The sequence below is a fragment of the Amblyomma mixtum genome, chromosome 6 (assembly GCF_055824585.1).
Source record: "Amblyomma mixtum isolate Tamu chromosome 6, ASM5582458v1, whole genome shotgun sequence".
Lineage (NCBI taxonomy): Eukaryota > Metazoa > Arthropoda > Arachnida > Ixodida > Ixodidae > Amblyomma > Amblyomma mixtum.
This window is the reverse complement of record NC_143017.1, coordinates 73,365,630-73,383,245: the sequence shown is the minus strand read 5'-3', so window position 1 is coordinate 73,383,245 and position 17,616 is coordinate 73,365,630. Positions and strand designations below refer to the sequence as shown.

At 52.9% G+C, this 17,616-nt stretch overlaps 1 protein-coding gene across 2 annotated transcripts in view; it reads right to left on the bottom strand.

The window, feature by feature from the left end:
- LOC149339370 (uncharacterized) overlaps nt 1-17,616 on the bottom strand; it is a 98,087-nt gene that overhangs the window by 47,956 nt on the left and 32,515 nt on the right. The window contains exons 2-3 of one of the 2 annotated variants that reach the window (XM_089548134.1): nt 14,580-14,707; nt 13,430-13,496 (exon numbers count right to left, since the gene is read on the bottom strand). In XM_089548134.1, coding sequence (XP_089404260.1) covers nt 13,430-13,496; nt 14,580-14,621 — 109 coding nt within the window. In that variant the 5' untranslated portion in view covers nt 14,622-14,707. Of the gene's footprint in view, nt 1-4,722; nt 5,203-13,429; nt 13,497-14,579; nt 14,708-17,616 lie in introns of those variants that run through there. The other variant, XM_089548135.1, reaches the window with a different exon arrangement.

Below are 17,616 nucleotides of genomic sequence, written 5' to 3'. Positions count from 1 at the left end.
CCGTGCGCAAGCACGGTTCACAGCATTCTGAACTGAACGAAACCCCCTCTCCCAAATCTCACCTCAGCTCTGCAAATCGCGGCGCTGTGTTCGCACAACCAGATAAAGCCCTCGATATCGGTGAGTCTAGTGGCGCGTATTCGATATAACGCATACCGCATATATCGCAGACACCAGCTCTCTCCCCCCCCCCCCCCCCCCCCCCCCCCATTGCCCTAGCGCTCTGGCTGCCCCCTATCTCGTGAAGAAATCAAGCTGCGTCCTTCTCGGCCCAACGGGAAGCAGAAAACATTTCATCCGCGCGCGCGGTGTGCACCATCCGCTCTGCTCCTCCTCTTCCACGCGGGGTCTCCGGCTCCCTGTTATTACGTTTCTCTACTTCTTTTTGCGCTCGTGTGCGCGCGGGGCATTAATAACAGCAACGCGCGTAAGCCACTCGCATACACGGCCACGCATCATCACCGCCACGGGGCGACGGCGGCGCGCCCAGCACGCGCCTTCGCCCCCCTCCTCCGATAGGCGGCTGCACCCTGCTTCTTCAACTCCCCCCCTCCCCGCATTCCAATGCAGACACACGCCGGTGGTGCTTTGCTGGCCTGCCTGCCCGCTGGAGGCATTTTTTTCTTCTTCGGCCTGCGCTGTAGAAGAAGAAGAGCCGCGTACTTGCAGCCTTGTCCGGAGGATATGGCTGCCTCGTACTTGTTTTCGCTTCAAACTTTTCTTTCGTGGGTGGAGTAGGGAAGAAGGGCGTCGTGAATTTCGGTCTGTCTGAGCTCTTGAGACGCGGGGAGGAGGCCGGGTGGGGGCGGGTAGCTAGCTAGCTTCGGCTCTTCGGGTACTTTACAGCGTCGTCTCGCTGGGGCTGCATCGAAAACGACGGTCGTACGTTGTACGGCTCCGCGTCGTTTTAATTTTCTTTTTTTTTTTTTGCTCTTCGCGCAGGTTCTAGTTTCCGCCTTCTTTGTGGTTTCTCTCGAGGATTTGGCGGCAGAATTTCCGCGCATGTTTTTCGGTTCACCACGGAAACTAACTCACTGCACCGGCTGGGTAAAATACCCCATACGCGACGCACACATGGATGGCCAGTGCATACAGGACGTACAACCGCCGTCAAAACTATATGGAAGGCGACCCTGCGTAGGAATTCTAATTATTTAATTTCTTCGCATCCAACGCGTATTGCTTGAGATTAAATGGTTCGCTGTGCAATTCGCGAGTTACAATTAGGCCGAATACATTCATTTCAGCATACGTGGACGGACGGCGATGAAATTAATTTTTATTTCTTTTGCAATAAAATGCAATACCTTGCTAGAAACGTACGTATACAGTGCAACCTGTAGTTTTCTGTCGTAAAATAGAAAAAAAAGAACATCTAAATTAAATACCAGAGATAGTAGAAAGCCTGTGCAACGCTTCGTCTACTACCGATGGCATTTCACGTGTCCTTTGCAACTACACTTTTTCACCACCCTCCGCGCTACGCGGTTCAGTGGATATGGCTCGTTCGGCTGCTGAATCCAAGGTCGTCGAAGCCCGAAGCCGCGACGGTTGCGGTTCGATGGAGGCCAAGTGCGAAAGACGTACGCGTGCTGTGCGATATGTTATAAACAGTGCCAGAGCACGTTAAAGGTGCACTGAAGAGGAATCTGAACTCGTCTTTTTGCCGCGGGAACTCAATCTACACGTTACGAGCATTCTTATAAACTTCGATTTATTGCCCCGTGTGGCCGATTTCCCCAATTAAATCGAATTAACGCCCGGCTCCCGCCTTTTTTTTTTAATTCTCCCTCGTACGGTGGGCGGAGTCGACCAACGCGGGGAGTGCCTTTCACCCAGTCCCGTGGCGGCTTGCAGCTCTGCCATCGGCGGAGTAATACGTAGTAGTCCGTAGAAGCAAATAGTCCGCGCGTATTTTTATTTCTGCGGGCTTATTTTGCGGTTATATTATCTGCAAATGAAACTATTTATTCGCGGAAACCTAAAAAACAAAATGAAGCGAAAGTAAAGCCTCCACGGAGCTGGCTGAAAGGCACTCCCCGTGTTGGTCGACTCCGCCCACCGTACAAGGGAGAATTCAAAAAAAAAAAAAAAAAAAAAGGCGGGAGCCGGGCGTTAATTCGATTTAATTAGGGAAATCGGCCACACATGGCAATAAGTCGCAGTTTCTAAGAATGCTAGGAACGTGTAGATCGAGTTCCCGCGGCAAAAAGACGAGTTCAGATTCCTCTTCAGTGCACCTTTAAAGAAGCGCAGATGGTCCAAAGTAATCCGGAGCCCTCCGCTAATCGGAGTTCTTCATATATGCCGTGCGCAGACTCAGGACGTCAAGCCGCATATTCCAGCCTTTTTTTTTTTTTCAAAGGTCATTTCTCACAGGTGCAGCTAAGTCATTTCTTCTAGGTACCGCACAGGATAAAGCTTAGCAAGAAATGTCCACGTCGTGCAAGCAACACGAGTAAGGTGGTCCTTAACTGCACCACTTATTTGAGAATTCCGCGATATTCAAGGATTCAATCTATTATATGGTCTGTAGGTAAAGCACACAAAGATTTTTATTTTTTGCAATAGTGCTGGAAATGGTGACGTAATCACCTATTAAAGCTCATGCTTCTCCTCAAAGCGTCGGAAAAGTGCAGAGAAGCTCGGCGACGACGTCACGGACGAGGAGATTTCGAATTTCATCTCCCTTCGCACAAACAGGCGCGTCGTCGAATGCCGCCAAACAACGATCCGCGGGCTTCGCCTTCGGTGGCGCTGCTTTCAACTGCATCTGCGTAGAAAACGTACTGGACCGTAGATGACGTCACGAACGTAAGACGCGTACGCATAGCCTAGACATCACCGCGCGGCTCACTACACCAACGGAGATTTCGAAAGACGCAGCGGCCGCAACGCGCCGGCGCTTTCAAAGCAGCACAAAGCTCTTCCACTTCCACACTTGTGGCTGGCTCATCATCTGATCCATCCACCCTCAGCGTGCCCATCCAGTCAGTAAAAGAGTTAGTTCACAGATGTAGAAACTTTCATAGCCTTGACTCCACTCTTTCATTTCGCTTGTTTTATTTCTGCGAGTAATGCAAACCTGTCCCAAGTGCAAGCTTACTTCCCTTTCCCTCCTTCTTTATTCATTTATTTATTTTCGTCCAGTTTATTTCTGCCAGTACGGTAACCCCGCCCAAAACGCAAGCTTTCTTCTCCGCACGGCACGGCTGCCTCGCGGCGAAAGCCGCCGTCCAGAGAAAGGGAACGATGCGCGCAGCGGGCCCACCCCGCACCTCTCCCCTTCCGCGCACACCCATCGCGGGCGGCACATGCGCGCGGCTCCGTTGACACCGCCACGAACAACCAGCGAGAGCGCGTATAACCATTAACCAGCGGACCAGAATGGCTTTTAACGCGCCCCACAAGAGGCGGACGCGACACCAGGACGCACGCGCCAAATTGATTCTCCTCTCCGAAGCGCACCGCCCTCTTGCCCCCCCCCCCCCCCCCCCGGTTCAATCCCCTCCACTTCGAAACCTCCTGTGCGTTTTCAGCGGCCGAACAACAACACAGCGGCCACTTCTAAGCCCTCGATGAGGTATAGCTCTAGGCCTCAGCCGTTTCTACGTGTGCTCATCACTCTATTCGACTGGCTCCTTCGCGTCGCGCTCCTGCCCCAACAAAGCGACCTTCGTTCGCACGAATTAATTTGCTTAATTTTTACATGAGCTTAAGTGCCAGCAAGGCGATCGACATCGTCCCTGGGAGGCGACATGCAGAATTCTGTTGGCAACAACGAACAGATGGTACAGCGTATACGTAAACAGACACCATTGATATAAAGGAAGACATGTGATACGCGGATTCATAGTTATTTTATATATTCATAAAAATGCAACAACACAGCTGTGAAATGCAATAGGACGCGCTGCAGCAAGGTTGCACTCAAAAGCAAAATTTGCTTTTACTTTTGCGCTGAATTCATCTAGACAAGAAGGAAAAAGAAACTACTAGAACAAAACAAAAATGGCCATTCTCACTATCTGCGTGGGAGTAATTGTCCACTACATGCTAATAATGTGCACCTTTCCACTCCATCTACTTCAGCCTTTACATGCAGCAAACATGAAGGAGCAGCCTGACACGTTCCAGAGCGAGGTAGAAAGACCACGGGAGTTACGTCGCGAGAAGTGGGGCGCGGTTGCTCTTCACTGCTCTGGTGTGTTGCTTCTGGAGTAGTGGTCCCGGTGCGGCCACCAGCAAATACAGACACTTGTCTTGCCGTGTCTGTGAATAAGCCTAATGATCGATGCACGTCATGGTGGGAGCCTGTTGCATTCTATACGACCTCGATTATCAGGAAGTGACGACGACGTCAACCGACGAATTCAGTTTCGGATGCGCGTTCCATCAGCACCACTTGTGTCGAACACAGAGCCAGCTGACCAGCCTGGTAGACGCAAGAGTCAAGACTAGTAGCTCGCAAAGGTCTTTGAAGCATTACCGAGTACTGAATGAATAAACCAATGAATAAACGGTACCTCTCACCCCCGATATAGTGCTCGCATAAAAGCATGCGTACAAAATCCAAGCCCCACTGTGCACAGTGTCAGCGCTCAGAAATCGAAACAACTTTGCAAGAAAGGTTCCTAACCCTGGGCCGGAACGCCCATCCAGTCCATCTACAGGCAGGACTTGTCTTGCAGCGCGTAGCAAAGTCGTGCCGACTTCACTCACCGCCTGACGGAGGTCCCAGCCACGGTTCGTAGGACAGCTTCGCAGCCGTTGCAACAGCCGTCTACGGCGCAAGTATCCCTCCTCTCGAGCCGATGGCACGCGTTCGCAGTATCCTCCGCACTGTCGTCGAAGCGCGCATCACAGCGAAGAACGAGCACACCGCACGCGAGGAAGAAGACACGGTGGAGAAAGGGGACCGAACTATCTAACCTACAAGAGGACCGGCGCGCTGCCGCAACTGCGTACGCTCGAAAGCGCGCGCGCGCGCGCGCTCTTTTTTGAGGGGTGCCGGCGGGAGCGCCTGCGAGGAGTGGACGATGCACACCACTGGCGTGAGCAGCGCTCTCCTCCGGCCGCCAAACTCTCACTCGGTCCGGCGCGCGGCTAGCCTCCTCTTTCTTTTCGGACAAGGCCGCCGCCGCTACAGGGCGCCCCAGTCGGCACGCCTTCTTTTCTTATTATTTACAAGCGTGCCGATCGTCGCGCATGCTGCTGCCGCGTCCACGGGCTTCTCAGCTAGGACACGGAGAGGTCGTCGTAAGTTTATGGAACGCGCCTTTGACGAAGAGTCTGCACCAGAGGTTCATTGCTTGAGATTGAACTGTGCACACGGCAGTCGCTTGAGTCGCTATGCATGCAAGAAGTGAGATAGGGTCTCATAAACTTTTGAGGGCAGACGTAAAAGTTGCGTTTGATGTGACGCGCTACGCGCCGGCGGGAACAGGACTGCGCGACTTGATATTTGTGAGAGGATCTGAGTATACGCAGCACTAGACATGTGGCGCCAATTGCGGGAGCCAGCTAAATGAGCAGCTTTATACGTGGAGCGAGGGTCGCAGGGCTTCGTGAGGTGAGCTGCGACTACATCATTTCCGTTCTATGTGATAATGAGAGCGACCGTGTATACACATGAAGCCGCGGGGTGCAATACCGGCGAAGCTTAACGAAAAAGGAAAGAAAAGGAAATAAAGCTGCCACGATCACGAAGCGGTCAGAAAGCGCAGGCAGGTATTTGACAAATAGAAATAATATCAGCTACAAAAAAAAAAAAACAGCAGCGACTGCCGTCGAAAGGCGCAGAAATGGGTGCAGGTTTCAACGAAGCAATCGTTGCGCGATGCAACTGAAGAATCTTGTGTCGTACCTCGTTATACGATGTCTTCTTTTTTTTTTGCCTGCTTTAAATTTTTGTCCAACAATTTTTTTTATTCTACTCAAATTCTACTTATTCTATTCTACTTCCTTCAATGAACGTTTCTTGTGGCGATGTCCAAGCATGAAGAACTCAGCCTCGCTGGTCCTCGACTCTGTTCTCCGGGATCAGGCAGCCCCCCAGACATTGGCGGAATTGGGATTCGAACCACGGGCCTCCCGCACCCGGGGCGAATGCTTTACCAGCGCGCCATGGCCGAGCGCCCGAGATTATACGGAAGCACGCGGCCCCAACGATTTGTCACATTTCGGCCATCAGGAAAGGGAGAGAAGGGACCGAGAAAGAGAGTATACACTCGCAAACAGACGCACGAGCGGTCAATCCATCGTTATATCAAAAGGAATCACTATACACAATATGGGGGAAACCACTACGAGTCCCACATTTCACGACCAGCAGCACACCCTGTATATATGCGGGGCCCTATGTGCGTCCGTCCTCGTGGTATCTATCATTAGCTTTTTCTTTAGCGTTTCCCTCACGCTCGTAGTTTCAGGCCGCCCGCCTCCATCCCGGTGGAGTACGACGGAGAGCGATTCACATTCGCCTCACGTACCGGGCGACACGAGTGCCGTCCGCGTATAACATGGTTGGCGCGATTGAGAGTCGCCGACAAGATGCGGGGGCAGCACTAGAGGGTAGTCGGGGGGGGGGTTCTTCGAGGGGGGGGAGACGGCAGGAGGAACACGGATTCTTCCTTCCGCGCGGAGCCCAAAGGCGCCGACATAAAGATAAAGGCTCGAGGCAAGGAGGAGGCGACGGCCGCTATCTGGCGGCGGCGGCCGGCAATGCGGGATCGAAAGGAAAACGAAACCGACGACCGGCGGCGCCGACGACACCGAGGCGGGAAAACACCCCGCGCGCGCGCGCCGGACCGGCTGGAATGTGACGAGAAGAGCGGGCTGGCATGCGAGCTGAGAGCCGCCGCCACGCGTTGGGGGAAGGGAGATGGGGGAAGGGGAGAGGACGAGCGGGATCGGCATTCCGGGGAGTCAGTCGACGCGGAGGAGGATTTAAAGCAGAGTGGAGCACTCCTGCAGCGGCGGTATGGCCCCCTAGACACAGAGGCGGCATACGGTTTTTCACAGGACATCGCCACACTGTACAGCGCTGCTGGGATGTTAGCACGGAAGGTTTTCTTACTCTCTTCAACTCGTAACAGTGCACAGACTGGCGCGGTTTGAGTCTGTACCGATACGGTTCCGTAATGGAACTCCCTCCCGCCCCCTTTGAGCTTTTACGGAGGTTTTTTTATTTTTATTTTTCTGTGCTGATAGCCTAACTACTCAGGTTCTAAGCACCCCAGCTAGTTTGAGGCTTTCCGATGCTGACAGAAATGGGCCCTCGCACTCGCGTTAGGGCGATAAACGGTCGTTTTCACTCAACGCCAGGCAGCTCTGACACGGAATGAATGAAAGAGAATAGGCTTCGCCACGGTGAGCTCTTCACGAAAAAAAAGTGGTGACCTTTTATGTCCCAGATTCGTACTCTGCTTCACCTCCCTCTATCGCCCCCTATCGCTGGCAAGGGCATGACGCGATCCCTGGGAGTCCTCATACCCTTCCTAGCGCAGTGGAGCAGCGGTTAAGCGATGCGCCACTGCCCTGAGATGGCAGGTGCTTACAGCGGTGAGCTTTGTGTGGCCCATGTTGCTCTTCCGGAGCGACCAAACATTAATTTAATGGTCACCTACCACGGCGTGCAGTTTCCTCACTATCCTATGGGCAGGCTGTGACGGCGCTGCAAGGTCACGCGACCTAGGTGGCCAACATGCCTCCTGGGCTGCTCCCTTGGCGCCACCTGCCAATACTCGTGATGTTGCACGCACGGCGGTACCCGGCTTTACCTAGCAGAGTGGAGGCTTGAAAATCGGCCTTGCGTCATCGCAGTTTGCTTCCGGAAACGCTCGGCGGCATCTGCATTTCAATTTTGCCTTTTCTAGCTCATGAGTCATAAGTGTGTGTGTGTGTGTGTGTGTGTGTGTGTGTGTGTGTGTGTGTGTGTGTGTGTGTGTGTGTGTGTGTGTGTGTGTGTGTGTGTGTGTGAAACTAGCAACTAGTTCATTTCTCATTAAAACGCGGCAATATTTTCATAACGGCCAACTTCCCTTCAAAAGAGGCGTCTTGCGGGTTTCGGACTGAGAAAGTGCGGACCGACTGGAAGTCTGCCCCATCAGGCGGGCCAGCCAGTAAGTTCCTCAGGATCGTGGGAAAAAAAAAACAAGGACAAAAACAAAGGCGAGCAACCAAAATGAGCGACGCGTGAGCCGCGGGGTGCAAATAACGGAGACACAGCTCGGCGGCGAGTGTGTGTGAAGACTCTGCGAAGACACCCTTCGCTGTTGCGGCGCTCCGCTGCCCCTACTCTCCTCCTCTCCGGCAGAAAAGAGGGACGTGAACAACAGGCCGAAGGCAGACAGAGGGAGAGGAGGAAAGAGAAAAGCCGCCAAATGCAGCGCGGGCCGCGAGTTGCAAAGCGACCGTGGACTGGGGGGGAGCGACGCGGAAGAAGATCCCCGTAACTTGGCGGAAAAGGAAGAGAAAACGACCAAGAAACGGCCGCTGCCTCCGGCGGCGCAGCAGCAGCTCAACAGAAGCCAGGTGGTGACCGCCACGCATACGCATCGAGGAGTCAACCTCTCTCTCTCTCCCGCGACCCTCACTCCCCCGCGTCTACTCCTCTGACTTCTTTTCCCCGGGAGAGCATTCTCCTCCTCCCCGTCCTGCCAGCTGTCACACAATGAGAAAAGGAGGCGGTTCGCGGGTCCCGGGAAGCGAGGAAGAGGCCGAGAGAGAGAGAGAAGTTCGGAAAAGGGGAAACAAAAACACGCAAGGAATGGAGCGAGATAGAACGCGTGGAATGCGAGTGAGGCGACAGACACACCGGGCGCTAATTCTAGGTTAGACCGGGGGAGCTCTGCGGCAGGCAGCTACCGCCGCGCGTCTTCGGGATGGTTGCTCGCGCGCGCGCGCCGCACAAATGGCCGGGTAGCCCTGACAGGGTGATGGGGCTCTGTCTGGTCGTGGGATATTGTCGCGTGACGGGACGATGTTTGTGTTTGGGGCGCCCCCATCGACAAATGATAAAGAAAAAAAAGCAGCTCACTCGCTCGCTCTCTTTTCCGAGCGTGGATCATCCAGCTCTACGCGCTCCTCCTGTCTGTAATCAGGCTGCTGCTGCTGCTGCTGAGGAGAGATTCTCTCCCCCCCTCCATCGCCGGGCCCAAAATCACAGTGCGCGACACAACCACCGGGCTTCCTTCCCTCTCGCGGTGATCGAGGCCGCCGCCGCCGCATTCCACGCGACTGACATCTCCCGGACAGCGCGGCAGATGGCCCGGCTGTCAGACGCGCTCATCAAGCGAGAGACCGCTCTCTCTCCGTCAAGATGCCGCCGCCGCCGAGGCGGCCGCGTTGTCCCACCGTTTAAAAGGCAGGGCCGTGCCCGCGCGCCAAAGGCGCCCCTGGCGAAGAATGGCCCACCCTGGCTGCCGCCGCCGCATGCGACGCTGCTGCTCGCGGGCTCGGGAAGATCGCGCTGCTGCAACCCGAGAAAGGCAGAAGCTGAGTGGCCCCGCTCGTTAATCGGCGGTCGGACGAGAGCGCGGCTCCTTTGCGCATGAAACCCGGCCATTCGTTTGTATAACAATGATTGAGAGGACAGAGAGGGGGAAAGCAGCGCGCGCGCCGCGACGAAGAGCCGGCGCGTCGTCTTCGTCGCGGGGGTAACGCCCGCCTTTAGTAAAAAATGCCCCACTTCCCACAGGCTTTCTTTTTTTGTTCTTCTTCCCACACCAACAAGAGGCTCCGTCAGAGCCACCGCCCTCCTTTTTGCGCCCCCCCCCCCCCCCCCCGTTCCTTCCCGGCCGCCCCTTCCCAAACCCGCCTTAATTATTGATATGCGTATCGACGGGCGTGTAGCCGACAGCGACGCGAGCCGAGACAGAAGACTCGCCGATCTGAGCTCGGCCGGCAAGCAGCGCTCATCGCGAGAGAGCCACGCCCGAAACACTTCTCGGGGCTTTCGGCTAAATCTCCCGCGCCCAGCGACAGGTCGGCCGTGAACCTGTTTCGCAAACGCTGCCACTGAGCGTATACGCAACGTGATTGCAAAAATGCGAATGAGCCAAGTTTTTTTACAGTCGAAGCGACACTTTACATTGGCCAGTGTGGTGATCAGTTTGGAAGTCCGCTTACGACGAACTCCTCTTATATAGTCGGAAACAACTCAAGAACGAAGTGGCAGATGCCCCAAAAAGGGGGCCCCTAGAGTCAAAGGCGGTTTTCGTGACCCCGTGGTTATTCCGTTTAAGCAGCGGTTATTCCCGATTCATCTGCCGCCCCCTTGCGATTTCACACTAGCATGGTCCTAGGGGATCCGTCTATGGGGAGAATCGATCGACGCCACTGGCTAGAGGACCTCCTTCGAGGGGCATTCGCCGCTTCGTTCTTGAGTTGTACCCGACTACAGTGAATTCAGTACTTGCCTTTAGCTTTTTTTTTTTTTTTCACAATGTGCCAGCTACCCTTTTGTCTACCACAGTCAGGATCGCTGCATGCTCTGTTGTGCCCATTCCAGCATCGGTATGCCCGCTTCAATGAGGAGCCAGTGGCAAAACCCGATGGGCACTGGCATTCTCTTGGACGTCCCTGACGTCCACAGGACGGCAAAGGGAATTTCATTGCTTACTAGAAATATATCTGCTCGCATTCTTACAACCTGAGAAGTGCGACCACCTACTGCGCGCATTAAACGCAGTCTCCCAGCCGATCACTTTTCGCGGCAAAGATCCTGTGACCTCAACGATCAATGGTGCAGCAATCTAACCTGACTGCTGTTGCGGAACGCCAAGGACAGCTCCGCGGGCTTTGGTTCTTAGTGAGAAGATATTGCTTTTCGTGACTTAGTCGATGTTTGTATACAACAGCAACAGCAAAAGTATACAACAGCTGTATCCTACCGGTACTCACCTATGGGGCAGGAACGTGGAGGCTAACAAAGAGGGTTCAGCTTAAGTTAAGAATAACGCAGCGAGTTATGGAAAGGAAAATGATAGGTGTAACGTTAAGAGATCGGAAGAGGGCGGAGTGGGTGAGGGAACAAAAGCGGGTTAATGACATCTTAGTTGAAATCAAGAGGAAGAAGTGGGCTTGGGCAGGGCATGTAATGCGAAGGCAAGATAACCGCTGGTCCTTAAGGGTAACGGAGTGGATTCCAAGAGAACGCAAACGTAGCAGGGGACGGCAGAAAGTTAGGTGGGCGGATGAGATTAAGAAGTTTGCGGGAATACAGTGGCGGCAACTGACAAAGGACAGGGTTAATTGGAGAGACATGGGAGAGGCCTTTGCCCTGCAGTGGGTGTAGTCAGGCTGATGATGATGTTCAGCAAAAAAAAAAAGACGACTTCAGTGCTGATAAATTCGAAGCCAAGGTTGAAATGTTTTTTTTTTTTCGGCACTCTGATTCAATGATGATGACGATGATTCATTTTTACGGCGCAAGGGAAGCTTTGGTCAAAGAGCGCCGTGACACAAGGTGTTTTGTTTCACCCCACTCAAGGTGGGGGAGCACTAGGCAAGGGGAAAGCATATGCCCGTTGTATCAGCGGTGGATACCCGGCGGTACTAGGAATCGAACCCCAGACCTCCCCCGAATGCGAGGTGGATGCTCAAACCACTACGCCACCGCTGCTATGGCACTCTGATTCAAACTTGCGACACTATAGCGACTGATGACGTCGACAGTCTCGGATTTGCTTCCTTCAATTTATCGCGCTTAGTTCTTGCTTTCATTTTCCTTGCGCGATAAGATTCGACTGGCCGTCCCAAAGCAAGACTTGCCCCAAAATTCAGGCGCGCAATCCTCGTTCCCTCTTCTGCGGAAGAAGACATTTCCCCTGACGTCACCGAGGCTTAGTCGTTCATGGGAACAGTCCCGTGGCGGCAACGACTGTCGTTAAGTTTTACTTTTTCACTAGTTTACAAAAGCTCTCGCAAAGCAGAATGTTCAAATGACGAAGTCGGCTCTTTATAATTGGAGAGTTGTAACCTACTGATCTAGGTCAACTCTCAATTTCTCATCGGTGTGCTCATAAAGTCGGCAGCCTCAGAAATCACCTGCGATGTTTGATGATGACGGCGCGATTGCGTGCACACATTTCTTTGCTCTATTTCATTTCTCAATAACCCTTTGATGCCTCTCCTCCATGAGCAAGGTAGCGAATTGGTATATCCAGTGTGGTTAACATTCATAACTCGTTTTTCCCTGCTCTCCGTATATCATTATACGTCAATAAATTATTTCAGTCACCCATTTTGTACGCATAAAACGCAGCCACATGTACCTGTCTTGTACCTTGTGAGCGCTGGTTCCTTAATGAACGAGGAGGACGGTAGCCAAGCATAAATTCAGGACAGAATATAAGCGCACAGCAGCCACCAGTTATCATATCCTGTGAACGACGTATTGAAGCAAAACTCCGGGTTCGCAAAGAATGGATAAGTGTTGTGACTGAGGGACCGCGTTACCCATGCTCCCTGATCCATTTCAATGAAAGATCATTGTACATAAGTCTCTTCAATGAAAATTTGGTGCACCCTTACTTGATTTTTTATCAACGAGGGAGTGTACACACACACACACACACACACACACACACACACACACACACACACACACACACACACACACACACACACACACACACACACACACACACACACCCTCTCTCTCCCCCTCTTCCATTCTTTTTTTTGCGTTCTTCATTCCTTCCGGCCGCTCTCTTTCGTTCTCCCATGTGAGGTCACGACGTTGCAACCACTGCAGAGATGAGGACACCGGCAGCGAAGATCCGCAGAGCACTCACAGATCCACCTTCGCTAGTCCTTTGCTGTTCCTCTCATGAGAGACCAGCCAACACCTACTGCAGAATCCACGCCACGAAACTATGTATTTCCCAGCGATGTTGCGTAACAAATGGAAGACGCGTGGTGGATGAGGTCAAGCTGCAGCCAATGAAACGTCGTCGCAGGCCAGCACAATCGATGCAACATTAACGACAAATGCTCCCCACAGTATATGCAGTGACATTAGCACGCCGTGCTTCGCTTACAGTAGACCATGCCCGGATCGTGTGAGCAGCAGCGCGCTGTACCATGGCGATTCTATCAGTGAGATAGGCATGCCTGCAGGCTCTCATTTCAGCTGCGCCGACCATAGAGATACCTGCGACAGAGACTGAAGGCCAAACCAAGTGGGAGATGTAGAAGAGAGCACATGAGATGACGCCGCAGATAAAAAAAAAAAAAATCTTCCCGCGCCCTCCGTCCAGCATATGGCTCCGGCAGTAGTAACGGAACGCTGCTGGTGCTTCAGGAAACTGTAGTCGCTGCAATCCCACAAGCAAGCAAGCAAGCACACCACGGTGGCGCCGAGCCCCTGCACATGCAGCAGCAGCAGCAGAAGGAGCAGCATCAGAAGGGAGAGTACACTCACCGAGTGAGGTGGCCGACAGGATGTCCTCAACGGCCTCGAGGTCGTTCTGAGACACCCCCCAGGGAACCTGCCAGGCAGCAAAGAGAAAGCACGTCTTTGTGCGACTGCCGCTCCTCCTGCCCTTCACGAGGGGCATGCCCGCCGGCCGCCATCCCTCGTGGATGCGCGCGCGCTGCTCTCGAATGCTTGGCGCGCTTGAGGACATCCCCCCCTTCCAATCACACACACACGCGCGGCAGGCGAGGAGGGAAAGAGAGCTCCGCAGCTGAGGCCACTTTTCCCCTTTCCACTACACATTCTGCCCTCACCCACCCACATCCCCTCCCCGCGCATCTTTCTGGGAATGAACGTGATAGCAGGGCAGCGTTGCACTCGCAGGGCCATTTTATTAGGCATCCCCCCCCCCCCCCCCCCCTCTTCCAACTCATCTTTCGGGGCTAGCACTCTCACATTCCTCCCCTTGTTTTTGCTTTTCTTTCGGTTATCATTAAGACACCCTCTTTATTATTTTCTTTTTCTGCGTCCCCCTTAATCGAGCGTAGCTAGCGCAGTTAGGTGAGCGCACGGTGACCGGGACTGCCCGTGGCCCGCCGCGATGAGTAATCGTTGTCGGGGGCGCGCAACAGGTCGCAACAGCGGCCACTTCACTCGCGCCGCAGGGAGAGGGGAGAAGGAACTCCACACGCGGCAGCTCTCCCTCTCAATGGGGACACACATCTTGACGGCTCGAAGGCTGCCGGGAAAACGTAAGCGCGGACGAATTTCGGGAACCCCCAAACAACCTCCACAGCCCTACGAGCAGAGCCAGCGGACGCCAGAAACGTGTCCCAGTGGCCCTATGTATTTACGAATGCATCAGCGGATAAACAGGGCCTGCCGTTTGTCTCTTTTGTTTTCACTTTTCTTTCTCGACGCCAGCCGTACGCACCCAACACATCAGCAGGGTGCCAGTACTAGTAGGCTTCAGTTTTACATTGGTCTCTTAATTCAGACAGCTGTTTTCAGGCGGTATTGCATAAACAAAGAGGCTGGCCGCGTTCTCTCGGAACGGCGACGGAGAGGGGTTTCACTGTTCGTGCTGGGACCATGCACTGCGCTGGCTAAACAATGTACCGCAATGCACTGCACTGCGCTGTACTGCAGTACTCACCGGCACGCCCTGGATGGCTGGCGGCGGGGGTCGGGCCCGCATGGCGCGGCAGCAGCGGTGTAATCAGCTCCGACCCGCACACATGGCGCCTACCACGGGGCAGCACGCCAGGCACGCCGCCACACGACCTGCACCGAAGGAAGCAAGAAACGGGGGCATAAATGGAGACATTCGCGAATGATGGACAAAGCCTGAAAGGTAAACAATCAGTGTCGGGGGAGCAACGCAGAAGCAGGCACCCCGCCGCGATTCTGCCCGTTCGCGAGTTCAGATACTGGCAAGACCCTGCATCGGAGGCGACTGTTTGTTCTCACGTACAGTAACGAGCGGTTATAGCACAATGAAGGCCTGGTAACGATTCCCAAGGATAGACGTTCGTTTTGGAAGCTCGTCGATCCCATGACGATGCGGCAGCCACGAGGAAGGGTGCCCTCCTCTCCGTCTACCTCCCTCAAATAAAGTGGCCTATCTACAAGATATCTTTGGCGCGGGAACGAACCTGTCCTTGCAGGCGTAAATATGTGAACGGATACTATAACATACACGCATACAGAGATGTGGCTCATCCCAAAATGCGGATCAGCTGGTGCCTCGTACCTGGTTCTAGCCTTCATACTTCAGTACTGGTATTGTGTTGTCCCGGGCCATAACTGCTAGAAAATTCCCTTTAACGAGGCTCCGCGTGACCACCGAGACTCTTGGCCACCTAGCGATGGTAAGTAGAGGCTGTAACATGGATTCGCTCGCTCTGTTGGAAACAGTCCCGATGCAGCGGTTCCTGTGCAAAAACCGTTTCGAACGTGTGATAGCACCTATCCTGTCAGGTCGATAGTGAACCAAGGGATGGCACTGAACCCGTCGTTAGTATTCGTCTCCACCACGCACAAGCAACCTCACGGCGAAAAAGTAACTGGCATTACTGAAACATATGACATATGCTTCTCTTCGATCTTCACATAAGCATGATTCTGGGAAGGGGAGGGGGGGGGGGGGTGCAAAAAAAAATACAGAAGGACCTTCCACGTTACATACGTACTCAAAGCGATAGTAGCGAGACCTGTGGACCACCTTTTGCAACTGTATACTGCAGAATCTTATTCGCAGCCGCTTGGCCATCCCCTTGGGAGCTGCACTGGGGTGCGCTGTGGTAACGGACTGAGGCGCGCCTTTAGTGTTGAGGGGATAATGTGGAGGAGCTGGAGGTCATGAAGAGAGGAAAGGCGCGGTATAACTGTCAAGCGAAGTCCTTCATCTCTTCTCGATCGGCGGTTTTCAGAGCGACCTCTAGGGGGGCGTCGCGATTTTGCGAGGCGGCTATGTGCCAGACGTGAAATATTGTGTATGTAGGCCATGCATACCGGGTGTTTCAGCGAACACTTTCAAAAATTTTCATAGACAGGCTTTTTGGGATAAAAATATGGCTTTTGCGGCACAGTATTACCAGTGTTGGCGGACACCAGGAAACTGTTGAATCGTCTTAAATAGTAAGTTGGTTAACCAATTTTTAATAATTAACTTCTTAACTAGCTCACTTAGGCGCCTAGTTGCAATTAGAGATTTGTAGCCGGTCTTTAGTAATAGCCATATCGGTTTTTAGAAATCAGAAAACGCGATTAGCGTTGGAGCTGTAGATCGACGAAATTTGGCTTTTTCAACTAGTTACGTGCACTGGAGGGGTTGCTTTGCCTGCATGCTTTCGAAAGCCCATGTATTTTCTCACGATGCAGCCAGATATTGTCGAGTCACAGCGGCGAAGGTAACCGCGTTTTCGAAATTCTAAAAACTGATATGGCTATTAGTAACGACCGGCTACAAATCTCTAATTGCAACTAGGCGCCTAACTCTACTAGTTAAGAAGTTAAATATTAAAAATTAGTTAACCAGCTCACTACTTAAAACAATACACCGCTTTTCTGGTGTCCGCGAACACTTGTAACACTGTGCCGAAAAAGCCATGTTTTTACCCCAAAAAACCTATTTATAAAAATTTTTGAAAGTGTTCGCTGAAACACCTGGTATATATTGCTGCAATAAAGAGACTGAGCTGTCTACCTTATTCAACGACAGGCGCCGTTCTTTACGTAGTATCGCGTAAATATTAGTTAAAGATGTTACAAATGATAACGTGTCTTGGCACCGACTGGACAAATGCTCAACATGTTTCTTTTTCTCATTCTTATTTTTCATGCCTTCGAGCCACGACAGGGCGCCGGCACTGAACATAAAACGCACTGCTAAACTTCCCTATGGAAAATCTCACAAAAATAGACAAGCTAAACTACCCAGAAACTTTAGCTGACCTTATAAAAGTTATCAACTCGGGGTCACACACGGGAGCCCGGTTTTGGGCTTCAATGGGCAACGCCAAGTTTCATCATCAGAGGGCGCAACACCGCGCTCAAAGAACGAATAAGTTTAACGGTCGCGCAACTGTTCAGAATGACAGTTGGTTGGTTGGTTTATGGGGTTTAACGTCCCAAAGCGATTCAGGCTATGAGAGACGCCGTAGTGGAGGGCTCCGGAAATTTCGACCACCTGGGGTTCTTTCACGTGCACTGACATCGCACAGTACACGGGCCTCTAGAATTTCTCCTCCAAAGAAATTCAACCGCCGCGGCCAGGATCGAACCCCCCCCCCCCCCCCCAATGAGCGCGAAAAACATCTCGACGTCGGTACACATACATGTCCCTATACACAAAAGGACACCAAGGTTAACGAACACGAAATTGCATGGTTTTGCTTTGTAGGCTGGCACGACCTAAGACGTGGCTGTAAGGAAGCAAAGGCCAAGTCAGAGTACGCGCAATGTACAGGGCGCGCCAAAAGTTCCCCAGCCACAAAAACTCAGAGGCGCTGCCAAGGCTCTCAGATGTGCGAATTATATTCTCGCACAGAGATTCTCAGATTCGGGTCGTCGTAAATGTCCCACTACACGGCCCAAAAGGAGACCCCGTGGCCTGAGAACTTCTGACGCAACATGTAACATGCACTCTTGGGAAAGGCGAAATACCGACTACGCGGCTTCTCGTGTCTTCT